The sequence below is a fragment of the Palaemon carinicauda genome, unplaced genomic scaffold (genome assembly GCF_036898095.1).
Source record: "Palaemon carinicauda isolate YSFRI2023 unplaced genomic scaffold, ASM3689809v2 scaffold6, whole genome shotgun sequence".
NCBI classification, from domain to species: Eukaryota; Metazoa; Arthropoda; class Malacostraca; order Decapoda; family Palaemonidae; genus Palaemon; species Palaemon carinicauda.
The window spans coordinates 584,082-611,636 of NW_027171871.1; the positions used below are offsets into that span (position 1 = coordinate 584,082).

Consider the following 27,555-nt stretch of genomic DNA (forward strand, 5'->3'; position numbering starts at 1 on the left):
GGGGATCCTCCTGTAAAGAAAGGAAAGCAGAATGAGTATATAATTGAGTATCTCACTGATAAGCAATATGTAAAGTCATCTTTTAACTAGAATAGCTTAGGATAGTAAGCTAGAAAGGGCTAGTGGGCGACCCATATTTGTGTATCCCTTGCAAGCAAATGCTGTTACCTCCCCTCAATATTCACTATAAAGAGATTCCTTTATCAATCCACTCTAACGAAAGGGTTCTAACCCTTAGGGGTAGAAAAAGTGTATAATGCCACTGCCCCTTTTTATTTTTTAACACTTTGGGGGTAAGGATGACTAATTTCTAATCAGAGTATTGAAGGAATTCTATTCTTTCAATATAGGACCGGTCTCAGCAGAAGCCCGCACAAGGGTACCCAAGATATGTTAGAAATTAACTACTGTATAATCATACTATAGTTTTCTGTTTGCAGTATATACTAAATTGCAAAATACAGACTACTGTATAATTATATATTGTAGTTCAGCCAGTGTGCTGCCATTATGGCTAGCATCTGATGACACGGTCCAGCTGGCGTGACGCCGACTGGACTAGGAAATATAAAAGACATATATTTGTGTATCCTACCCAGTCCATTTGCTGTGGCCTTCCCTTCCAATATTAAAATCATAGAGTTTCCTGATCTGGGAAACTCAAGGATAAGGGTTCTAACCTTTTAAGGATAGAAGTGTACTACCACCGGCCTTTAATTTATTTAATATTGTAAGGTAAAATGTAAACTGATTTCTATTCAGAATATTGAAGAAATTCTATTCTTTCAATATAAAATTGGTCTCAGCAAACACCTGGGCAAGGATACTCAAGATATATTGGAAGATAACTACTAGTATATATACAGTAGTTTTCTATCTGCAGTATATCTTATACTGCAAATATACTGACTACATGTATAAACATAAGTGAACCCTCGTTTATCGCGGTAGATAGGTTCCAGACCCGGCCGCGATAGGTGAAAATCCGCGAAGTAGTGACACCATATTTACCTATTTATTTAACATGTATATTCAGACTTTTAAAACCTTCCCTTGTACGTAGTACTGTTAACAAACTACCCTTTAATGTACAGAACACTTAATGCATGTACTACAGTACCCTAAACTAAAACAGGCACAAATATTAAAGGCGATTTTATATCATGCGTTTCCTAAATACGCCAAAAAGCACGATAAAAAATGGCAACCAATGTTTTGTTTACGTTTCTCTGATCATAATGAAGAAACAAACGCATTTACTGTACACATCTGTGTATAGGTTAGTGTTTGCATCGATTATATTGATTATTCAGTACAGTATGTTGATTTTGTTATTACCAATGTTTTACTTAATTTTTCTTAGGACTTCCAAATGAAACAACCACGCTCAGAACAAAGATGGCATTTAACGCGCATGATGAAAGTGATAAATAATGATATTTACAGTAAAAGCTTTTAGAAAATATGTTATTACAAATATTATTTACCGTATCTATATAAAATCATACAGTACATACTGTACGTAGCAAAGCAGGAAAACAATTTACGAGAGAGAGAGAGAGAGAGAGAGAGAGAGAGAGAGAGAGAGAGAGAGAGAGAGAGAGAGAGAGAGAGAGAGAGAGAGAGAGAGAGAGAGAGAGAGAGAGGATTGTTTTACGTACGTAAATGTAAATTTTAAACAAAAAAAATATGATAGGTTACAACATGTATACTCTTCAGACTTTTAAAACCTTCCCTTTAACTTAATGCATACAGTACTAAACTAAAACAGGCACAAATATTAAAATGTTAGAATATTAAAGTAAAAAATAAAGATTGTTACTGTACTCACCACGTAAGAAGTTCAAGAAAAACTTGAATGATGATGGCGATGAATTTGCTGCACAGTAGAAATGATGATGATGAAGCTGATGATGTCTTCTACTGTGCAGCCAATGGTAGTATTTTACGTCTCTTCAGACGGAGGTGTCTTTTCCTGGGACACCTCTTCAACTTCTTCCTGGGAAACTTCTTCAATTTCTTCCGAAGGCGTACTAGCAGGAGGAACTGGGTCTTTTTTGCGAGGCTGGAAGAACATTGTGATCGGAAGTTGCTGCCGCTGCTTCTTTTTTCACTCTAAGAGCATCCTGTAGGGAGTCATGATGTCATCGACCTTGTTGGAGAATTGCATAGACCGAACCATATCCTCGTCCCACTCTTGCAACATTTCTTTCAACTCCTTCGCATGGTTGCAGGCCTTGGCAAGCCGTTCTAATGTTAAGCCCGTTTCTTCGACATTTTCTTGGGTCTCTTCTTGCGTTTCACTCTCTTCTTTACTTGCCAATTTCGTCAGGTCTTCTAGGTCTGTGTCAGTTAGCGGCTGGGAATGGCAGTCCAACAACTCGTCGACATCTTCAGTCGTCATGTCGCCAAACCCGTCACCTCCAATTATGGCAGCCAACTGCACAGATTTGCGTATTGCAGAGTGTTGGATTTCAGACGGATTAAATCCCTCGTCGTCGTAAACAATCTGGGGCCATAACTTCTTCCAGCTCGCATTCACGGTTGCAGGTTTCATCTCTTGCAGTGCCTTCTGAATATTCTTCAGGCACGTGGCTATGGTGTACTGCCGCCAGTACGCCTTCAAGTTAAAATCTTCATCCTCATCATCTTGGGCAGCATCCACACACGCAACGAGGTCCGCCAAGGTATTCTTCGAGTAGAGGGCCTTGAACGCCCTGATAACCCCCTGGTCCATCGGTTGAATTAATGACGTGGTGTTGGGTGGCAGGAACTCAACCTGAATGCCCTCATACGACAGATCAGTTGCGTGTCCACCAGCGTTATCCATAAGGAGAAGGATCTTGAATGGCAAACCCTTCTCTACGAGATATTTGCTGACTTGCGGGATGAAACACTGGTGGAATCAGTTGGAGGTCAGCATCTTCGTAATCCATGCTTTTTGATTATGCATCCAGTACACGGGAAGGAGATTCTTGTTTTTATTTTTCAAAGCGCAAGGATTTTTCGACTTATAAATAAGCCCTGGCTTTAGCAAAAATCCAGCAGCATTGCCACACATCACGAGGGAAATGCGATCCTTGAATGCTTTAAAGCCAGAGGCTTTGGCTTCTTCTTTGAACAGGAAAGTTCGCGACAGCATTCTCTTCCAAAACAAGCCGGTCTCATCCATATTAAAGACTTGTTCCGGCTTGTATCCACCTTCGGCGATAATATTCTTGAACGTCTGGTTCACGTAAGTTTCAGCAGCGGCAGTGTCAGCGGAAGCAGCCTCGCCATGCAGGGAAACGCTTTCCAGGGCGAAGCGTTTCTGAAACTTCGGGAACCATCCTTTGCTGGCGGAAATACGTTGTTTCTGACGCTGGGAATTAGTGGATGTCCCTGGTTGAGGTTCATCTACATCATCATATTCTTCAGCATGGTCGCCATCGTCGTCTTGAGGTTCCTTTGCCGCAAAATTCTCATACAAGCTCAAAGCCTTTGTTCGGATGGTGTTCGTATCCAAGGCTATGTTCTTCTTCCGGCAGTCGGCAATCCACACAGCTAAAGCACCTTCCATGCGTACGATCGTTTTATTACGCGTGGTAACGACTCGCTTCGCTATCTGCTAAAGGTGATTGCAGCCGTCTTTCTAATGTTCGCCTCGTCCTTCTTGATATAGCGAACGGTGGTTTCATTGATTCCAAAATGGCGGGCTGCGGACGCAAAACTTCTACCGTCTTTTAACATATCGAGAAGCGTCACCTTCTCAGCAATCGTCATCATCCTTCGGTGGCGTTTAGGCTCACTACCAGCCTTAGTAGAAGCAGAACGCTTGGGAGGCATTGTACTGTAGGGTTTAACAGAAAGTTCAACAAAAAGTTCAACTTAAAACAGTCACGCACAGCACAGATTAAAGTTCACAAACTTAACAAACGTCTACACAGCGATACGGCGGGAGAGAAAGTGGCCGCGAAAACCTAGATGCTGGAAGTTGGAGATGCGGGCAAAACACCAATCACAGGCTAGATAACAAAACTTGAGTTCTGATTCGTCATCTATCAGCGCTTGAACCAATCACAACCCGTCTTATATGCTACGTAGGTTACCAATTCAAAGTACAAGATACCCTGCGTATACTGTACAGTAATAATAATAATAATAAATAATGATACTGTAATAATAATAATAATGATAATAATAATAATAATAATAATAATAATAATAACAATAATAATTTTAATAACAACAACAACAATAATAATAATAATAACAATAATAATAATACAGCTTTACGTACGCTATTTTACGCTTTTGTTGTAGGATGTGTGTCTCTCTCCCTCTCTCTCTATCTCTCTCTCTCGTACGCTTATTCGAAATGTGATTTTTGCAACAAAGAATATTATTGGATGCAGTACTACGTACGTATACATACAAAAGATTCATGGAAAAGAAGCACATCCATTACATTTGTAGTGCAGTAGTAGCCATCAGCAGCCTTACACCATTCTAATATGGTATGACTGCATCTGATTTGTGTTTCATGTTCGATTTAATTTTACTACGTACTGTATACAGTACTGAATTATCGTATGATCACATTCTATTTTCGTGTTTTATTTCTTTCTGTGCTTAATTATATGTCATATGTAATGCAATGAACAATCGGTAAGAGCAGATATTACTAATTACAATATTAATGGAATTACAGGTAACGAAATATCGTATTTGGGGTCTTCAGATATCCCGGTATTTTCGAAATTTCCGGAAAATCCGCGATATGTATATATATATGGGTTATGAAAAAAATCCGCGAAGTGGTTAATCCGTGATGGTCGAACCGCGAAGTAGCAAGGGTTCACTGTACTGTAATTCATCCGGCATATAGCCGGCATACATAGTCCCTTTCGGCACAGCCCGGCCAGCATGCTAGCTAAAAGAGAGAGAGAGAGACAGCATGGAGTGAAGGCTGCCTTATTACTGTGTATGTATACACTAATTAGGGATGTAAATATCTAATTTACGGCCTTTCTCCAGAAAGAAGGTTCAAATGGAATGAGAGAATGTAACATTCAGGCTTCCATCCAGCCACCAGTACAATTGCCGGCAAGGTCCGGCCAGCACATGGCCAGCAGGCTAGCACCCAGCAGCACTGCATACCGCCGGCCAGGCTAGTACCCTGGCATTAGCACTTGTGGCCGGCAGTCCAAGGGATGACTGAAGAACCTTGGTGACAGAAAAGACTTCTCACCAACAGCCATCATGGCTGCCAGCTGCCGCCAGCCGTCACGGCCGCTGGCAGATGACATGGCTGCCGGCAGATGACATGGCTGCCAGCAGCCTGCATAGCCGCCGGCAGCCGTCATAGCCGTCGGCAGTTGTAGTATGCATGGCATCCGGCAGCCAACATGGCTGCCGGCAGTTGTAGTAAACATGGCCGCTGGCAGCCAACATGGCCGCCGGTAGTCGTCATGGCTACCAGCAGCTGGCATAGCCGCCAGCAGTTGAGTAGGAGCCCAGCCGGCACCACAACCCACCAGCAAACGGTGAGATTGCAGGACGACGGCCCAAAGAGATACAGTGGCTAGGCCATTACTAAAGGACAGAGGGGGAGGGAAAAGGGTCCTGTATGAGGTGTGGAAGGAGCCGGCAAGGTTGCCGGTCCTACACACCCTTAAGAAACTCTCAGTATCGGTGCCATCCTAGGCGGCAGGAGAATCTCTATTCTCCAACCTAGGGTCTGCCAATACAGTTAAGGGGACGGCGGTAGTGCCGCCTCCTCTCAACAAAGGAGAAATAGAGTTCCAGTGCCGGCGCCATCCTAGGCAGCAGAAGAATGCTATTCTTTAGCCTAAGGTCTGCGAGCACAGGATTAGTCTTCTAGACCGCAGGGAGGAGGTGGCAGCATCATACAACCACTTCAAGTGTGGCCTAGGGAGGGCTAGCTTCCTATGCCGGCAGCCTAACCAGCAGGGGAATGACTATTCACCCTGCCGGCCGGCTGCCAGCACAAGACTAAATACTCTGAGGTTCTGACCGAATCGCAAAACCTGCTATCTGCGGCTAAGGGAAGGGATAGAGAACCCTAGGCTAGTCATGCCTGAATGAAAACTTGAGGCACAACCCACTAGGATTGTAGCCAAAGGGTACACTCAGAGGGGAGGAGGGATTACCCTTAAATCTCCACTGGAGATGAGTATCGGTTTATATAATAATTCTAGGAGATATCTATCTCCGCCTGAATTGATAAAACAATACACGAGGGTAACGGGGAAATGTCTTAAAGTATACTACATTGCCTAGGTTAGGTTACCTAGGCAAAACGAGATCTCGGTTACCTAAATCACCGAAACTCTGACTTGTACGATCGACATAGAAAAAGGAAAATTATGCATATTATAAATATCTTTATAAGTATAAATTGCCTAAATAGCTTCATAATTAATTAATTAATGCTCTTTCAACCGGGAATGTCGTTCTGCTAACTAAATAACACATGCCTAACGAACGACAGCACCCATGGCGCCTCCGGTAACAGGCCTAGCTCCGAATCACAATAAATTACTCAAATTTCACTGTGAAACAGGAGCTAAAATACACACATTGTAAAGAATCAATACTCAACTTTCCAGAGGCGAAAGAAGCTGGAGATTGCATAATAATCCTTGTAAATCAATCGAAAAAGTTAGATCAACAGGGAACACCACCGTGCAAATTCGCTACAAAATTAGGAATGTCCGCCTTCTTGGATATGGCGCCATCTTGATACTCAATAGTAGTATGGGAAGTAGGGTAACCTTGATATGGCTCCCCTGCTATTTTTGCCATTTTCCCCCTCGTAGCGTAAATGCTATTCGGGGTGAAGATTTCTATGTGGCGTGTCAAGAGTACGTCCCCAGATATTATGCGATATCCTTGAGAGAAATTTTAAGGATATTAGCGCCAGGAGTTAGAATTCTGGAGACCTAAAGGTAAATTCTCTGGGAATATCACTGTAGTACATATATCCCTTAGGAAGCTACTATTAGGAACCTTCCATCAGGATGGCATGGCTTGAGCCCAAAAAAAACCAATATATCTAGGCCATCTCTAAAGAAACCAACAGGAAATGTTAGATTAAAGACTGCCAATGGGAAGACCTCATCCAAGATGTCTTCCAGAAATAATCCATAGTTTTCTTCTCTATTTTTCAATGGAATTGTCTGGGGTTAAGGGCCAAATATGAAGAACTTAGGCTTCTGATTAATGAGCATTCCTCTATAATTGTATGTTTACAGAAAAGCAAGCTTGATGGTAACAATCCTTGTCTTCGAGAATATGTTACTATAGAACACCATATAATCAACAAGCAGGGAGCCATGGCGAGAGTTTCATATACGTTCGTTGAGATGTTCCCCAAATACATTTATCTATTCGTACACCCCTGCAAGCAGTGGTTGACAGATTGATATAGGGAGAAAATGTACAATCTGCTCTCTGTCTTTGCCTCCAAATGATAACTTATCGTATGATAATTTGGTAGAGGGGATTCAACAGCTCCCTCAACCTTTTCTTTTACTTGGAGATTTGAATGGTAGATATCTTTTGTGGAGTGATGATTTAACAAACACAAGGGGCAATATTGTATCATCAATTGTGGAAAAAGAGGAATTCGGTCTCCTAAATACAGGCGAGCTCACACACTTCCATGTTCAGGCAGGTACCTTGTTGTGCATTGACCTATCAATTGTAAGCTGTGATTGCCTTCTCGACTTTGATTGGAGGACATTAGATGATTAGCATACTCTTCATGCACCATTCATTATGAACACCAATAATGGTGTTTATATTGACAAGGCAGACTTGGATAGATTTCGTGAGCTAAGCAAAATTGAAGGAAATGCAGAACAATTTGAAAATATTGATGAGGCCATAGACTTACTGTATGGAACCCTTCCTACAGCAGGAGTTAGTTCAATTCCCAAAGCAACAGGGTTATTCAAACGACGACACGTCCCCAGGTGGTCTTCAGAACTAATTGCCCTGCAAGATTATATACAAGAAATGTATAGCATAGTTCCGTCGTGCGATGAAAAAAGCTAGGCGCAAGTCTTGTGTATCTTTTGTTTCCTCCTTTAACAGTAGAACACCACCATCCTCTGTGTGGTGGAAAGTAAAAATAATAGCAGGCAAATTAAGCCCCAACCCACCACCAGTGTTGAATGTGAATGATCAGTATGTGACAGAATCAACTGAGGTTAGCAATGCCCTGGCTTATCATTTCTCAAATGTAACATGCAAGTATGAAGCAGCCCTTGGTTACCAGTATAGGAGCATTGAAGAAAAGAAAATTTTAAATTTTGCAACAGGAAGGGAAGAATCATACAATTCTTTTACTGAAAGAGAATTTGATTCCGCGCTTGCTACATGTTATGATACGGCACTTGGACCTGATGGAATTCCATATGCAATGATTAAACATGTAGCTGTTAATACTAAGTTTTTTATTTTGAGTATAATTAGCAAAATATTGCACGATCATAGTTAACCAAGTGTTTGGGAACGAGCCATTATTTTCGCCTTTTTAAAACCCAGAAAGAAAATGTTTTTAGCTGCAAACTATCGACCAATTGCATTGACATCTTGTTTATATAAGATCATGGAGAAGATGGTCAATGCAAGACCTATATGGTACCTAGAAAAGAAGGGTATTTTATTAACTTTTCAGTGTGGATTTAGAAAAATGCACTCAACGACTGATATGTTGATATGACTTGTGTCCTCTATTTTTGAAGCTTTTGCTTCAAAACAGCACCCTGTAAGTCTTTTTTTTTTTTACCTTGAAAAACCATATGATACCGTATGGAGGTATGGTATACTTAAAACCACTCATAATTTGGGATTATGAGGAGAGCTACCATTGTTCATTCAATCATTTATTTTTTAGAGATTTTGTCAAGTGAGAGCTGGGGAAATGCTATCTGAGAGGAAATGTCAGGAAGGAGTTCCCCAGGGTAGTGTCCTAAGTGTTACCCTATTTTCACTAGCAATTAATGGGATATCCTATCATTCCTCATGATATCCTCTCAACACTATTTGTAGATGATCTCTCCATATCATTTGATTGAGCTAGAATGGCAATGGCTGAGAGAGAACTACAACTTGCAGTTGACAAAATTTTTAGTGGGCTAATATTGATGTGGTTAAGTTTTCAATAAGCAAAACTACTGTTGTCCATTTCTGTCGTATTGGGGGAATACATCTAGACCCTGATGTTTACATCAAAGGTCAATGAATTCCATCTGCAAGTGAAGCAAAGTTTTTAAAATCATCAAAAGCAAAATTTCTTATTGCCTTGAAGCATTTTAAAGTTTTGTCCCATATATCATGGGCAGCAGATCGCAAAACTATTTTAAAGTTATACAAGGCCTTAATTTTTTTAAAAAATTAGTTATGGGTGTGATATATTTTCCTCAACTACCCCAAGTCCACTAAAGATCTTGGATTCTATACACTATACTGGTATGAGATTGGCAACAGGAGCATTTAGAACTTAACCTATTCCAAGCCTCCTTGTTGGTGCTGGAGAATTACCATTAGACCTTCACCGAAAGTTTTCTATTATTTGGTATTGGTTTAGGTTGCAAAGACTTCCTAATTCTTTAGTCTGTCAGACTGCAAGCTTTGTTAACCACTCAACATACTCTAGGGATGCACCCAAAATCCCCTCAACCTTATGGTTTTTGGTTGGAACAACTGATAGAAAGTCTTGATACAGTTAGAAGTAAGGTGCTTCCATTCAAGGTATCATCAACGCCTCCATGGAAATTACCAGAGGTATCTTTTTGTAAATATTTTATTAGAGTTAAAACGAATATGACTGACATAGAAGCGAGGTCTCTTTTTATGGAACATGTTGCAGAACATGAGGGATCGACTTTTTATATACCGATGGCTCCAAATCCGATGCTGGCATTTGATTTGGAGAATACAGTAATGCTTTTAATAACAGAGGTGCACTTCCGCTAACAGGTTCCATATTTACGGCAGAATTATACGGCATGCTATCCACTATCGAGAATATAGCGTTACAAGACGAGGGCAATGTTACCTTTTTTAGTGATGGAAGAAGTGTCCTACAAGCTTTAGAAGGTTTTAATTCCAATTATCCTTTAGTTTTAAAGATTTTAGAGTGGTTTTTAATTATTGGTATGAAAGGTATGACAGTTCGATTTTGCTGCGTTTTGGCACACGTAGGTGTGTCTTCAAATGAGAAGGCAGAATCACTGGCCAAGAAGGGTGTAGCTGTGTTGCTACCAAGAAGGTATCCCATTGCCAGTAATGATTTTTTACCTACAATCAAGAATTTTATTAATAATGATTGGCAACGATATTGGGATGGTTTACTTGAAAATGAGAGACATAAGTAATGTTATATTTCCTTGGAGGTATAATGGGATGCCCAGGAAGTAGGAGAGTACTCTTTGTCATCTCTGCATTGGTCACACTCGGCTGACACACGAGTTTTAGCTGGCTGGACAGCATCAATCACATTGCGACGACGGTTTGGTACCATTGACAGTGAAGCATTTGTTAACCGAATGCCCCACATACAGTAGTGAGAGAAATACAGTAGATATTTGTTTGAGGCTCATGGTGAGGATGAGAATGCCTTGAGGTAGTCATTGAGCTTCAGCACGGCATATCATTCCCATGCTGAAACTTGGTGACGGGCAAGAGGGCTCTCGCACTTGGGGAAATTGCTCCCCCAGTTTGAATCTAATTTTTTTTCTTTCATCTTTTTCTTTCTTTTAATATTACTTCTATCTTCTCCTAATTTTATAAACTTTCTTTCATGTTGCTTTCCTAACTATATGAGAAAAATTTCCCTTTATATATATATATATATATATATATATATATATATATATATATATATATATATATATATATATATATATATATTTTCTTTTGGCTTAGATGTTTTTACATCCATTATAGCCACTGGCGAGGATGTTTATACATCCGTTACTGCTGCCTGCTTAGATTAATTGAAGGAGGTGTTGCAGTTGGGAGGTATTTGCATTCAAAGCTATATATGAGAGTATTGGATGATCTCAGCCATCCCGAAGATAGTTTGGACTTTTTTGGCGTAACTATTCTCAAGTGTTGGGTCTTTGGAATCCAGGGGGATCCAATGATTGGGGTAGGACTCTTGGCTTTTGGCCGGAAGCCCATCATTACAGATATGGGGAGGATAATTCCATATTTTCTTGGACGCGGTCCTAACAGGCGGGTTCAGCTTACACCTGTGCCTCTATATCTGTTTTGATGCTATCCCTCGGGTTGGGTATGGAGTGGACCATGAAATGAAGATGTGGGACTCCTTAATACAGGAGAGCCCACACACTTTTATGTCCAGACAGGTACCTTGTCATGTATTGACCTATCAATCGTAAGCTCTAATTGCTCTCGCGATTTCGATTGGAGGGCATTAGATGATTGGCATACTAATGATCATGCACCAATCATGATAAACACCAACAATGGTCCACCTTTACAGAGATTGCCACGATGGAATCTTGACAAGGCGAACTGGGATAAATTTCGTGAGCTAAGCGAAATTGAGGGGGATTCAGGACAGGTTGAAAATATTGATGATGTCATAGACTTACTGAATGGAACTCTCCATATAGCAGGAGTCAATTCAATTCCCAAAACAACAGGGTTATTCAAACGACGACCAGTCCCTTGGTGGTCTTAAGAACTAACTGCCCTACGCAGAGCCACAAGAAGATCTCTTAACATGATTGCGTAGACGGCAAACTGATGAGAATTTAATTATATACAAGAAATGTAGAGCAAAGTTCCATCGTACCATGAAAGAAGCAATGCACCAGTCATGGATGTCTTTTGTTTCCTCCATTAACAGTAGAGCACCACCATCTTTTGTGTGATGGAAATTAAAAAAGATAGCTGGCAAATTCACCCCCAACCTACCACCAGTGTTGAGGGTGAATGGTCAGTATGTAACTGAAGCAAATGATGTTAGCAATGCCCTAGTTGATCAATTTTCAAATGTATCCAGCAACTGTGAAGGAGCTCTTGGTCACCAGTATAGGAACATTGAAGAAAATAAAATTTTAAATTTTGCAACAGGAAGGGGAGAGCTTTATAATTCTCCTATCACTGAAAGAGAATTTGATCCCGCACTTGCTCATTGCAATGATGCAGCCCCTGTACCCGATGGAATTCCATATCCAATAATTAAACATGTACATTTTAAAACAAAGTTATTTATTTTAAGCATTATCAATAGAATATGGCATGGTCATAGTTACCCAAGTGTTTGGAACCTAGCCATTATTTTAGCCTTTTTTAAAACCCGGTAAGGACAAGTTTTTAGCAGCAAACTATCGTCCTATTGCATTGACATCTTGTTTATTTAATATCATGGAGAAGATGGTCAGTGCAAGGCTGATGTGGTACCTTGAAAAGAAGGGTATTTTATCACCCATTGAATGTGGATTCAGAAAAATGCACTCAACGACTGATGTGTTGATACGACTTGAGTCTTCTATTTGTGAAGCCTTTGTTTCCAAACAGCACCATGTGACAGTCTTTTTTGACCTTGAAAAGGCATATGATACTACATAGAGATTTAGTATACTGAAAACAATTCATGAAATGGGATTAAGAGGAGAGCTACGACTGTTTATCCAATCATTTGTTTCACATAGAGTTTTTCAAGTGAGGGTGGGTGAAACTCTATCAGAATAAAAATGCCAGAAAGAGGGAGTTCCTGGGGGTAGTGTGGTGAGTGTAACCCTGTTTGCACTAGCAATTAATGGGATATCCTCAGTTATTTCCCGGGATGTTCTCTCAACACTATTTGTGGATGATCTCTCCATATCATTTGCTGGAGCTAGAATGGCAATGGTTGAGAGAAAACTACAACTTGCAAAGGACAAAACTATTCTGTCGGCTGATATGAATGGGTTCAAGTTTTCAACAAGCAAAACTACTATTGTACATTTCTGTCGTATCTGGGGAGTACATGCAGACCCGGATATATACATGAAAGTTCAACGGATCCCATGTGTCCGTGAAGCTAAATTTTTAGGATTGGTTTTTGCTTGTAGGTTGACATGGGTTCCGCAATTAAAGCCAATAAATGCTAAATGTCTTGAAGCTTTGAATCTTTTAAAAATATTGTCCTATACATCATGCGAGCCAGACTGTAAAACTATTTTAAAATTATACAAGGCCTTAATTTTTTCCAAAATTAGTTATGGATGGGGAATAAACTCCTCAACCACCCCAAGCCGATTAAAGATATTAGATTCAATACATCATGCTGGTAAAAGATTGTCCAAAGAAGCGTTTAGAACCTCGTCTATCCCAAGTCTCCTTGTTGATGGTGGAGAGTTACCTCTAGACCATTACCGCATGTCTTCCATTATTCGGTAATGGTTTAGGTTACAACGACTCCCCAACTCCTTAGCTTTTCAGACTGCAAGCCTTGTAAGGCACTCAACATACTTTGAGTTGCACCCAAAATCTCCTCAACCTTGTGGCTTTCGAGTAAAACAATTATTAAACAGATTACTAGAGATACCTTTCTATAAATATTTTATTGGTATTAAAAAAAACATGACTGAATTAGAAGCTAGATCTCTCTTTATGGAACATGTTGAAAAACATAGGGAATCAACTTTTGTATATACCGAGTGCTCCAAATCTGATGCTGGCGTTGGATTTGGAATATATAGTAGTTCTTTTTACTGTAGAAGGGCACTTCCTCCAATATCTTCCATATTTGCTTCTGAATTATATGGCATACTAACCGCTATTGAGAAGATAGCGTTAAAAGAGGAGGGCAATTTTACCATTTATAGTGATTATTGGCCTAAAAGGTATAACAGTTCGATTTTGCTAGGTTCCGGCACACATAGGTGTGTGGAAATGAAGAGGCAGATTCACTGGCAAAGAGTGCTGCAGCCGAGTTGCTACCAAGGTCTCCCATTCCTTGTAATGATTTTTTACCAGAAATTAACAATTCTATTTATAACAATTGGCAACAGCATTGGGTTAGTTTAAGCAAAAATAAAATGAGAGAAATTGTGATTGGTATATCCTCTTGGAGGTATAATGGGATGCCCCAAAAATGGGAGACTACTCTTTGTTGTCTCCGCATTGGTCACACCCGGATAACACACGAGTTTCTGCTGGCTGGCCAACACCAACCATATTGCGACGACTGTTTGATACCCTTGACAGTGAGGCATTTGTTGACTGAATGCCCCACTGAAAGAAATAGATATCTGTTTGAGGCTCGTGGTGAAGATGGCAGGTTCATCCTTGCCAAGATCCTTGGACAAGATGTGGCGTACAATGCCAGTGGCATTTTTAAATTCATATTGGAAGCAGGTCTTCTTAACCCTGGATAGGTACGATGGGTCGTTTGCGACCCCGAGCGTCAAAAAAAAAGAGGTTTTTCTCACGTGACTCACCCCCGTGACTGAATTTGTGGGTGATCGACCTGCAGGAGGTGTCTCCCCTACACGCTCTAGTAGTGTCCAGATGTGCATTGCTGTAGCTGTACTCCTTCCCCGATTTCTGAGACGCGTCGGGGTCGAGCGCGACCGAGTTTACCCTTCTAAGGTAGTTTGCATAATTATCAAAGTTATTACGTATTATGAAATTGTCGTAGAATGGTGCAACTTGTATAGGTTATCAGTTGTGGAAAGTCTTGGTGGATTGTTTGGCTACCATGTGCATGATTTTTTTTTTAGTTAAAATGTCATTCATCACCACGAGGACCATTTTACCGCGAGTGCCCCTTTTTCATTTTTTTTATTTTTTTGCCAAGTAATTTTTCCATAAGATATTGCCAAATAGGGTCGTAAAACTTTTGCTTGTTTAGTGTTGGAAAGTGTGTCTAGATGATCTGCCTACCCATGCATGACTTTGTTTTTGTCAGATACGACGTAGTTATTGGTATATTGGGTATTTAACTGCGGTTACCAATTTCTGTTTTTTTTTCAATATTTGTAAAAATTACTACGTAGTAAGGAATTGCCGTATATTATTCATTTTTTTTCATGTTTATGTGTTAGAAAGTGTGCCTTGATGGTTGGGCTAACACGTGCATGTCTTTTTTTTTATCTGAGATGCCGTATATTAGAATGTCGGGCATTTTACCGCGAGTGTCCCTTTTTCATTTTTTTTCATTTTTTTGCCAAGTCATTTTTCCGTAAAATATTGCGAAATAGTGTCGTAAAACTTTTGCTTTTTTAGTGTTGGAAAGTGTGTCTAGATGATCTGGCTACCCATGCGTGATTTTGTTTTTGTCAGATACGACGTAGTTATTGGTATATTGGGTATTTAACTGCGGTTGCCAATTTCTGTTTTTTTTTCAATATTTGTAAAAATTTACTACGTAGTAAGGAATTGCCGTATATTATTGAATTTTTTTTCATGTTTATGTGTTAGAAAGTGTGCCTTGATGGTTGGGCTAACACGTGCATGTCTTTTTTTTTTATCTGAGATGCCGTATATTAGAATGTTGGGCATTTTTCCGCGAGTGCCCCTTTTTATTTGTTTTGCATTTTTTGCTTAGTCATGTTACCGTAAGGAATTGGCAAGTAGTGTCGCAAAACTTATATTTTTATAGTGTTGGAAAGTGTTTCTAGATGATCTGGCTACTCATGCCTATTTTTTTTTTAGCCAGATATGGCGTATATATAAGTATGTGTTCGATTTTCCTGTGATTGCCATTTTTTCGTTTTTTCCCATTTCTTTCAAAATTACTACGTACTAAGGAACTATCACAGAGTAATATTTCATTTATATGTTTATTTGTCGGAAAATGTGCCTTGATGGTTTGCTTAGCACGTGGCTGAAATTTTTTTTTTCTGAAATGCCGTATATTAGAATGGCCATTTTTCCACGAGTGCCCCTTTTTATTTGTTTTGCATTTTTTTGCTTAGTCATGTTACCGTAAGGAATTGGCAAGTAGTGTCGCAAAACTTATAATTTTATAGTGTTGGAAAGTGTTTCTAGATGATCTGGCTACCCATGCCTATCTTCTTTTTTTAGCCAGATATGGCGTATATATAGGTATGTGTTCGATTTTCCTGTGATTGCCATTTTTTCGTTTTTTCCCATTTCTTTCAAAATTACTACGTACTAAGGAACTATCACAGAGTAATTATTCATTTAGATGTTTATTTGTCGGAAAATGTGCCTTGATGGTTTGCCTAGCACATGGCTGAATTTTTTTTTTTTCTGAAATGCCGTATATTAGAATGTTAGCCATTTTTCCGCGAGTGCCCCTTCTTATTTGTTTTGCATTTTTTTGCTTAGTCATGTTACCGTAAGGAATTGGCAAGTAGTGTCGCAAAACTTATATTTTTATAGTGTTGGAAAGTGTTTCTAGATGATCTGGCTACCCATGCCTATCTTTTTTTTAGCCAGATATGGCGTATATATAGGTATGTGTTCGATTTTCCGGTGATTGCCATTTTTTCGTTTTTTCCCAATTCTTTCAAAATTACTACGTACTAAGGAACTATCACAGAGTAATGATTCCTCTAGATGTTTATTTGTCGGAAAATTTTGTTTACTTTTTTTTTGATTGAATATCATCAAATTTTTTTTAGCTAAAATATTATATTGTTTTACATTTTTTTTTTTCGATTTTATTTCCCTTCAAAAAAATTTTTTTGGGTCAGAATTTTATTTTTATAGTCGTAAAATAATCGACAATTATCCAGCAACCCACCATACACTTTTTATGCATATCCAATAATAATTAGATTATTAAATAACACCTTGAAATTGACATACCCTTCCTACATTTCAAGTGGCAGATTAGGGAGTCTGAGTCAGTGTGGTTGGCGGCCATTTTGTGGACATATCCGAAGCGTAAGCTGCCCTATCTATATATATTCTTGTTCCCTATAGAATTTGTGATATTTTGGTATATTTTTACCTGCATAAATATCATATTATATATTAAATAAATGTATTTTTTTACGAAATTTCTAAGTACTCAAAAAATTACCTTTAGATATGGCCCCTGATATAAATGTAATTTACAAAATAATGAAGATTTTTTTACATATTTCTATTTTAGGATAACATATGTTTATTCCCTAAAAAAAATTAGCCACTTCCTATTTCATTTGGGTACCCAAAAAAATTCATGAAATTTGGACAAATTTTTTTGGCCAAAAAAAGTTACCCTTTTTTTCTCATTTCAGATCTTCACCTCCATGGGTCTGACTTCATCCAAAATACATCAAGATGTGTCCTAAACATTCAAGAATCAATCCCTAAAGGATTTGTGTATAAATGTATAAACTTTTTTTTTATGAATTTTTATGTCAGGTCTTTTTTTTCTACTTAATTTTTTAAAATATTTATAATAAATAGTTTTTCTGCAGATGAGTAGTATTTATCTTTACAGTTGTTTTAAGCATTCATTGAAGTTTTTTTTTGGCAAAAGAAAAAAGGAGGTTACTGCAAAAACTGATTTTTCAAGAATTTTTTTTGGCGTCGGGGTCGTTCGCGTCCGAGTATACCCTTAAAGGGGTGTCCGAGGAGCGTACCTATCCAGGGTTAATGCTATTTAACTTTTATATCATATTAACTTTTAGTGGAATTCTTAGATTTATATCAGAAGCAGGTCTTCTTTATGTTATTTAAGTTTTATAACTTAGATACTTTTCTGGTTTTAATTTAATATTCTTTTAATCTTTATTTATAATAAACGATATCTGCGTCAATGACCTTTGATGTCAGGATGCCAGAGAACTTCACATCAATCAGTCAATCATCCTTGCCAAGATTCTTGGACATTATGTGTACTGCCATGCTAGTGGTATTTTTAGCTTTATTTCAGAAGCAGGTCTTCTGAAAGATATTCAACTTTTAAAAATTGTCTTTGCTTTTATGGTTTTATTTGAATATTCTTTTATTTATTTATATTTTTATTTACATTATACAATATCGGCGTCAATGACCTTAGAAGTCAGGATGCCAGAAAACATCAAATCAATTAATCAATCAATCAATTAGACTATCCTCAGATTCGCCAGTGTTCGGGGGTCTCCAGGCATGTGGCCCAACAAGTTACCTTCGCTCAAAGACTTTCCACACGTACAAATTACCAGTACAAGTGGAAGATATTCAGGAAGTGGAATAAGGACTCAAAACACTCAATCTTGAACCCTACATTCGCCAAGATTGAAGATTTCTTGTTATTCCTTTGTAATGAAAAGCGCCTGTCCTTTCCAGCCATCAGGGGATATAGAGCAATGATATCCTCAATTTTCAGATTCGCCTTCAGGGAGAGGCTTGAGGATCCAATCATCACTGATCTCAAATAGGTCCTTTGAAATAGAAATTCCTAAATGGGTGATTTCAGCTCCTTGGTACATGGATGGGGTCCTTAAGGCTTTAATTAGAGAACCCTATGAACCACTAGCATCAGCAGATCTTCGAAACTTGTCCATGAAGGCACTTTTCCTTGTAGCTTAGGCAACTGCAAAAAGGGTTGGGGAATTGCAGGCACTTTCAGCGGGGTTGGCTTGGAGGGGAAGAGACAGAAAACCTCAAATCAATCAATCAATCGGGAATTCATTCTGATGTCTCTCAGAGAGAGTTGGTAGAGATGATGATGAGAGACCTCTGTGCCCAGTAGGAGCTCTTCGTTACGACCTAGACAAGATGCAGACGATCCAGACACGCCCTAGAGTGCTTTTCGTCTCTCCTAAATGCCCAACCAAGACTTTATCAAAGAATGGGATGGCCTTCCTTCACAGACAGATCATTTGGTGAGCATCTGGTGCATCACCCACATCATCAACTCGAGGGAGGGCATCAGAAGCCCACAGTTTTAAGGGTATGGCTACTTTGGTACATTTTTAGACCAACACATCAATGTCTTCTCTTCTGAAGGCTGCGACGTGGTGGTCTAATTTGGTTTTTTTCTTCATTTCATTTAAAAGATGTAGAATTAGAGTATAATAATGTTCGTTCCGTAGGTCCTATTGTGACGGCGGGTGGAGTCATTGCTTAACCACTGTGATCACCGTTTCCTCTCCTCTTTGTTGAATTTGGCTGGGGAGATGGAACTTTTACGTCATACTTTCACATGCTCTGACAATTAAACACTCTTAATGGAAGTGACATTTTGAGAGGCAGAGATCGTTAAGGGCAAGTCCTCTAGTATCAACAATTGAACCCCTTCAAGGAAAGTGACGCTTTGAAGGGCCTAGATCGTTGAATGCAGGATGCCATGTAGCAACAATTGAACCCCTTCAGCGGAAGTGACACATGGAGGGTCTAGATTGCTGAGTACAAGACCTCTCTCACAAGTCGTAAGTGTCCAAAACATGACCAAACAGTTGGGAGAGGACCACCATGCCTGAGATTTCATCAACAGAGCAACCATAGAGGACGCCTAGGCAGTAGGTCCCTATGGACTTAGCCCTGACATGGCAACTGACTGATGAACTGACAATTATGCTGTGACACATCATCAAAAGTCAATCAAGGTAAGCTATAATTCAGGCAACCTTCCTAGCATCAAACTGATCATTTGACCCCATCCAGCTAAATGGGGAGAATTGCCAAATGTTGATTGTGCAGTTGAGTATTAGACAAATGTAATTTTCAATTTAAAATTAGTTTTCTATTACTCACCTGCACAATCAACATTAGATGCCGTCCCACCTGCTCCACTATCAATGACCAGAGCAGTTTCAGGTCTCCCCTACACCAGCAGAGATCAAAAGTAGGGTTTCCTGGTGTTGAGGTTTGCAGGAAGGATACCACATAAGTCCCGAGCGTCCTTGATCTTCCTTACATCGCTCTGCTATCACTCTTGACTCAAAATTGAGCCTGCAGATCACTCTTGTCAGAAAAGATGGCGACCAAATCAAATATGGTAGCAGACTACATGTAAAGACAATTATGATAATGTTACTATGCTACTTATGTTACAAGCTCATTAAATTAATGGAATCTTAGATAATTCTATCATCAATTAACATGAACATTTTTAAATTAACTGATATAATTGTCTTTCATTCAGGACTTGGTGTGTATATTATACTTACATAAATGAATTAGAGAGTAAATTAAATTAGAATGAACATGGTACAACAAAATCTATCGGCAAATGTGATTGTGCAGGTGAGTATTAGAAAACTAATTTTAAATTGAAAATTACATATCTTATTTCTTGATCTATTACTGATTATCTGCATTTTTTTTTTCATTCCCAACTGTTTTCCTATTTTCCAGTTGTTACAATGGAGGTTAGCAAAGAAAAGTGTCTTAGAACCAATTGGAGGGAAGACCTCAAGGAAGAGGGAGTTAGAGGAGGAAAAATCCAGGAAGATGGCTGAAGAAGAAATGCCGACTAAGAGGAGGAGAATGAGTCTCTCCTCACGAGGAGGAGGAATCTTCACCTTGGTCAGAGACTTCTTGAGAGGTCTTCCCTTGAAGCCATCCACAACATACTCATCTCCGCCTTCACCGACTTCATCACCTTGGAAGGATTCCAAGAAGGGAGAAAATGAAAATTTTGCAAGGCTAAGAATTGTTTAGAATTTTAAATCTATAAATAAAAATATGTAGGCTATATATTCCAGTTAATTTTTATTTCTGAAGTGGTCCCAAATCATAAATTTCTTATTTTTTTTTTTTTTGCAATGTACAGTAATGAACTGACAACAGTAAACTTACATAAAATGTCAAGGTTTTCTATATCCCTACGGGCCGACCAAGGGAATGGCTCGTAGCAACAAGAACTGTTGGCTTTAATCCACAACGTTTTCTATAGAAAAGGACTTAAACAAAATGTGCCATATTTTTTGTTCCTTCTAACAATAAGATGTTGACAATGATTCATAAGTTTTATTCTTCAAAGAATGGATAAAATTTTTGAATGCGTACAAATTCCTTGTGAATCTAAATTTAGAATTGCCAACAATAGATAAAATAGTGTAGTATTTCTGTAGTATTTTCCTATTTTTTTTTTCGTCAACGACGACCTCTAAACTAACGGAGAGGGAGAGACTTGAAAGTAAATTTACTAATACAGCCAAAGGTTTTTGAAAGTTGCCATGGTCACATGCTAAAATATATTATACGTATAGCTAAGTTTGGTTCTTTCAAATTTAAAAGATATTCACCATAGATTATTATCCCGGTTAATTTTTTTGTTTCATTAGGAAACATAAAGACCTTGTATGTCTTGAAAGCACCTTAGATATATTTTCGCAATACATTTAAGATGTAGAAAGGGTTTTGTCAACCACAAGATGATTCTTAATACGTGTTTAATGGAATCTCATTAGAACTATGGAAAGTTTCACCGTCATAGAATAAGGAATAAGAATAAATATCTGAAATTATTTACAATGAAAAATATTTGTTCTGTCCGTGGTTGTGAAGATTTTTTAAGTGTTGAGTGGGAACTTGTTGCTCCAGGAAAGTCTCCCTACGTCAGTTCCTTGAAGATCAACAGAGGAGGATAAGGAGCACTAACACTCAGGCCACAAGCACCCTGCTAATAACTTCACTGATGTAGTTCACTAACCATCACTCTTAAATGCAAAAAAGGAAATTGTACTCTGTCCAGAGGCCGGAGAACTCCACACGTGAAATAAAAGTAATTTAATGGCCTACTCTAGCTTTGTCAAGTCTAAGGTCATCTACACTCTCAAGCTCTGTTTCGACTCCGTCCCAGGGACCCCAATGAGATGCTGGACAGGAATATTACATTAAGTAATTATTGAGACAAACCAAAAAATGGGAGCAGTGATGGAAAGTAAAGTAGAAGTTAAAGATATGGATCTTTACCTTCGAAGCAGATAGATTCAATAATAAGTCACTCGCTAACACACTTTATTTTTTTGTTACTTTCTCCTTTCAAAATATCGGGTATACTGTCCCGAGTTCGAATAATCATAGTAGACAATCAAATAAATAGAGGAGTAGAAATACGACAAGGCTTAATTAACCTAATCTTGATTTATTATATGAATTTACATTAAAAGAAATGGACATCTGAACAAACACAAAATGTAACAACAGAAATGCAGATTAATAAAAATATGGTTGGTTAGACACGTGGTCTTCTGCAATGGTTAATAATTGAACTTGGGACGGACATGTGGCCCGGTGACCCCGAGACTGCTAGTCTCCGAAGTAAAGATGATATACAACAAAAATGTACACACAATCCCAGCGACACAACCCGAAATATGTAATAGCCGCTAAAAATGAGGGAATAACTAAGTGGCCACATATTGGTACCTGCACTCCTTGGAATACCTCCTCCTCAAATGGCTGTTGACCGAATTGTTGCAGTTTGCACTTTGCACCTTTGACTGGCTCACCCCCAGTATCTTCGCTTGTGGTAGTTAGGTTTCCCAGGCTTGTCCTCTTCCCTATCTCCAGCCGGCAGGACTCCTGGGTGAGTTGAGTTTCGGGAAGGGGGGGGTGTGAACCAGAGGTGCAGAGATTCATTGACCAGGTTGGTCAGTTAGTCAACACTGCTTGTAAACGAATGGGCTGAGGCTAGGGTCGTGCGAGTTCACCTGGCTTCACCTTCCAAAACAGGTGAGTGCAGGGTAACCCAGTGGAGGTGTCATATCAGGACTTTAGGACAAGGCAATATATTGTTGTAAGGAGTACATGGGAGGCAGGATTTTGCACAAAATACTCAGAGAAATCTTGCTGTGTCAAGGATTTTATATATACAATAATCCTACTGATTGTGGCTTGCTAAAAATTAAGGAGTTAATGATCAATTAGCAATGGGCTGGTGCGATTGGCATACATCTTAAAATTAACACACCTTAATTGGTGTTGGGAAATAAAAGCAGCTTTCAAGTCAGCAGTATTAAGATTATACTGAAAACCAGTTTGATAATTTATCTCGACCCAAGTAGTTTGAGGAAAGAACCACCTTACGCCCGCTAAGGCTTTTGCTGTGCATATCTACGCTGTGATGTCACGAGCATGGCGTACGCTATTATCAACAATTTTATTTAGTTTAAAATAGTTCTCCCAATGTTTTGGTAAAGAAAACTTAATGTAGGAGAGAAGGTTTAAGGGGTAGCTACAGTATTAGTAGAAAGCCTGAATACAAAAGGAAGAAGATTGAAAAAAAATTCTTCAGTGTTATTCATAATGTTGGTTGGCTTTTTTATAGATTTCTTGCAATAAAAAAGGACAGAAGGAAAGTTTTGACAGAGCAGAGACAGGAAAATTGTATCTTGTTTGATTTAGAATTTAAATAGTTAAATGATTGTAAGAAATGAGTCCACTCGGCAAGACGATTGGGAAGTACAAACTCCTACTACCACTAGAAGGCTGTTCAAATCTCGTAGAGATATTAGACTTGAATATCATCATCTCCTCCTCATACGCCTTGGTTTAATTTCGCCAGTCGTCTCTGTCTTGAGCTTTTAAATCAATACTTAACCATTCATCATATACTTAACGTTTCATAGTCCTCAGCCATGTAGGCCTGAGCCCATGTCTGGCTGCAAGGTCAGGCAATCTAAAACAACAACAACAACCGATCCAGTTTCAGTGTTTTCAAAGACTGCATCCATTACAGCTCGCATCTCATTTCGCGCTGTACATAACTTTATTGATTATGAACCACAGAACTAGCGAAGGACATGGTAAACATGAGATCTCCAATGATCCGTTCACTTCTCGGTCCAACAGTTTTTAATATTTTTAGTATTCGAATTATATTAATTAGTTTTCATAATGACAAAAAAAAATTATATAAAATGTTAATACATATATTATTAGGGGACTTTTTTTCTAGGATTTTCTCTTCATTGGCCTAAAAATATTAGATTGCATCTCTGCTTTCATTACGTGTTCTTTAAAGCTATTTTGAATACAGTTTTGTAATCCTAAAATTCATTACTGATTATCTGATATTTTGAATATTAATTCCCAACTGTTTTCATATAAGAAACAATTCTAACAGTAAATATGAAAGGGCTCCTTTAGATCGAGCCTCTGACAGATCAAGAGTGCCCAAGCTTTTAGAAGTACTGGTGAAAAATTATGCCTGTTAAGTAGGTTTGTTTACAGCCCGAATCACAGAGGTAGGATATCCCAAGTCTCCCCTTTGGTGTAATCCACCTGTTAAAGTAGTTTTTTTTACAGCAAGAGGGGAAAATACCTTATCCAGTAAGGTAAGGAAAAGTGAGATTTTAAATCATGTTGCTCAACATCATGGGATACACGTTTTTACGGATGGTTCCAAATCGGCTGCAGGAGTTGGAAGAGCAGTGGTGGTAGGTAATATTGTTATTAGGAAGAAACTTCTGTCCTCTTGTTCAGTATTTACTGCTGAGCTGTATGCAATAATTCTCGCTGTCCGACATATTATTAGAAATGATAATCAAAAGGGATTTTGACGAAGGAAAAATTATTTCTGGGGAGAGACCTGTGACGCCCGGTGAAAAGGGTCCTTCTTTACACTTTTCTGATATAAACCTTCCAAATATACCAGAGAAAGATAAAAGCATGGAATGCAGAGGTTACTACCCTCCCGCGAGCACCTTGTGGGTGTCGTGTATAAAGCAGGGGCGTGTGAAAACCACTATTCACAGGATGTCTTCCATTTAGATAATTCCTCCATCAAAGGGAAGGGCCGTAACAGAGGCCCCAGATACCGCACTTGAGCCACTCCACCGACGCCCGACGCGAGCGCCCTCTGAGACATCCTTCTGCAAGAACAAACGGCTTGGAAAGGAAAGGATGGGATCGTACAAAATAACAGGGAACGGTTTCACCGGGCGTCACAGGTCTCTCCCCAGAAATAGATTTTTCCTTCGTCAAAATCCCTTTTCTGGGTCGACCTGTGACGCCCGGTGAAAATGTACCAGAGAATGCCTTCCAAGCCCAATAATAAATAGTAACCTAATGAGGAGAGAGATAAACACCATGTAAGGAAAATAATATATTATATTAAGGTAAGTAAGCATAAATTACAAACTAGCCAAAGGACATAGTGAACGGAAGGCTAAATAAACATGATAACAAGGAAGCATCCGAGTATCAGAGCACAATATGCAACAAAACTGACATGGCTAAGAATAACCCAACACTAAAGTTACGGTAAACACAATAACAGTTAATAACCATAGGAACTAAACATGGAATAAACTTAGGGCTAACGAACCACCAAAGAGAGCGGCGACGTGGTGCGAGTGGCAGGTAGGAGGGAGAAGAGGAGAGATGGATGAAAGGAAGAACAAGAGATTAATGGGGAGATATGAGGCTCCCAGCTGCAACCGTTGGGTATTAAAGGGCCTGTAAGTTCTTTAGATAGTGGCGTTTGAAAACCATAGGAGATTTCCAACCCGTGTACTTTTTAACCTGTTAACCGTCCCTCTCCCTGACCGTTTTCGCTTTGTGAGCGTCACCCCCTATCCAGCGGATTGGCGCTTAAGCTCAGACCATGCGGTCTCATCTTCTTGATGCTTTTTTTTTTTTATTATTCATTTCTTATGAACTTGTTTACTTTTTTTTTTATTTTTTTGTATTTCTTCTCTTATTTCTTTTTTTTATAAATATACTCATTTAGTTATTGTTGAAATAATGAAGAAATTAGGTAAAAAAAAAATGCATGATTTCTTATATTTTTGTATTATTCATTTCTTATGAACTTGTTTACTTTTCTTTTATGATTTTTTGTATTTATTTTCTTATTTTTTTGGCATAAATATACACATTCAGTCATTGTTAAAATAATGAACAAATTACGTAGAAAATATCTGAGGAAATAAAGAAAATTGCAAATAAACATTTCTATTTTAATCATGAACAAAACATATTTATTATTTTGTATTCCTATTCTATCTATATACCATGTCACTTTCCCCCAATTATGGGAGGTAGCCGACATCAAGGAAGAGAAAAGAAAAAAAAAAACACAAAGGGGGACATTCATCTCTTTGCTCCTCTCATATTCCAGTTCTATTTATTCCTGTGTGTGCCATTCTTTGAAACATGTTGCTGCACACAAACCAACATCATATTCTTTACACCAGTAAGATGTTTCCTTCTTTTTGCCATTTTTCCTGCAAAGAGCACATTTCCTTAGTGGTTTTTGCTTTTTTTCGGTAGGAGGGCAATATTCAGGGAAATGTCTTTCAAATAAGTGTGAAGGCTTTGCAACAAGTCTTGTTGGTCTTCTTATTGCATCCTTATTTCTTCTTGCATATGCAGACACCATTCTTTCAGCCAGCCTCAGTATAAACTCCCGTCTTGGAAACTTTCCACCAAGTATTTTGTACATAATGAGAGCATTTAGGAGACATGTCTAGCATGTGCCGAAATACCTTCTTGTAATACTTTTTCAGCCTGTTTCTTGCTGTTGAAAAATGTACCATAAGATTATCTGATAAATCAACACCACCCATATTGTTATTACAGTCCTCAATTGCTTTTGGCTTAGACTTTTCATGTCCTCTCCTAGATTTTACAATTTTCATGGAATCATCGTACAGAGTACTCAGAACATATACGTCTTTCTTGTCTTTCCATTTCAACACCATTGATTTGTTTCGGAATGCTGCTACGGTTTCACCTTTTTTTAGTTTAGCATTTTTTATAAATGCTGGCACATCTTTTCTCGTGAGTCTCAGAGTGCCAACAGTTTCAGTTTCATTGTCAACAAGCATATCTGCGAGTGTGGGACTAGTATAAAAATTGTCTGTATAAAGACAATATCCCTTTCCTAAAAGAGGATCCATAAGAGACATAACAACTCTAGATGTCACAGAAAGATTCTTGTATTTATCCAAAAATGTTGTGTTTTTACCTGAATAAATACAAAAGTTCCATATATAGCCAGTGCTACTTTCACAAAGTTCAAAAAACTTTATACCAAATCTTTTCTGCTTTGCTGGGATATATTGAACCCATGAGAGGTTCCCTTCCATCCCATCAGAGACTCATCAATAGATATATTCTTTCTTGGAATATAATTTTCCCGAAACTTCTTCAAAATAAGGTCTGTGAATGGTTTTATTTTAGTTGTCTTTCTTCCAGGCCCATCTGTTATGGTTGCATTGTCTACTAAATGCAGGAATTTTTGCAGCAAATCAAATCTGTGACCACTCATCACTTTCCGATAAAAAGGAGTAGCAATACTTTCACGTGATGGGAAATACATTGAATTTTCTAACTTTAATCAATGCCCTGCAAAATAAGTAGGCCTACCAACAGTTTCATTTCACACGCATCTGTATCATACCACCTATTTACTCTTGATTGTGAGGATAATCTATCTCCATTTTCATCTAGATATTCCCCTGCATATCTGTTAGTTTCTGTCACGAGATAATCAATAACTTCTTCATCAAAAAATTTAGCAAAATATTCCATTGGATTTTCCTTATCTATGATGATGAACTTTACACCACTATCTCCACGAAATGTGAAGGGAAGCTTGCTCTTTCCTTTCCTCGTCCAGTCAGATGGCAAAACGTTTTCGTCATCACTCGATGAAAATTCATCTTCATTCTCACTAGAGCA

General features: G+C 38.6%; 2 protein-coding genes across 4 annotated transcripts in view; one reads left to right on the forward strand and one right to left on the reverse strand.

Moving 5' to 3' along the window:
- LOC137637239 (mitochondrial ribosome-associated GTPase 1) overlaps positions 1 to 27,555 on the forward strand; it is a 410,833-nt gene that overhangs the window by 327,727 nt on the left and 55,551 nt on the right. For 2 of the 3 annotated variants that reach the window (XM_068369500.1, XM_068369504.1), the window contains one exon: positions 20,275 to 20,616. The exons of the other annotated variant lie outside the window; for it this stretch is intronic. Coding sequence is in view for 1 of the 2 variants with exons in the window: in XM_068369504.1 (XP_068225605.1) it covers positions 20,275 to 20,293 (19 nt within the window). In the remaining variant the exon portion in view is untranslated. Of the gene's footprint in view, positions 1 to 20,274; positions 20,617 to 27,555 lie in introns of those variants that run through there. 3 annotated transcript variants of the gene reach the window in all.
- On the reverse strand, positions 26,256 to 26,960 carry LOC137637242 (piggyBac transposable element-derived protein 4-like). Its single transcript, XM_068369507.1, has one exon. The coding sequence runs from the start codon at positions 26,958 to 26,960 to the stop codon at positions 26,256 to 26,258; it is 705 nt and encodes a 234-aa protein (XP_068225608.1).

Coding starts and splice junctions, on each gene's coding strand:
- LOC137637242 (XM_068369507.1), bottom strand. CDS start 26,960: ATGGAAGGGAACCTCTCATGGGTTCAATATATCCCAGCAAAGCAGAAA.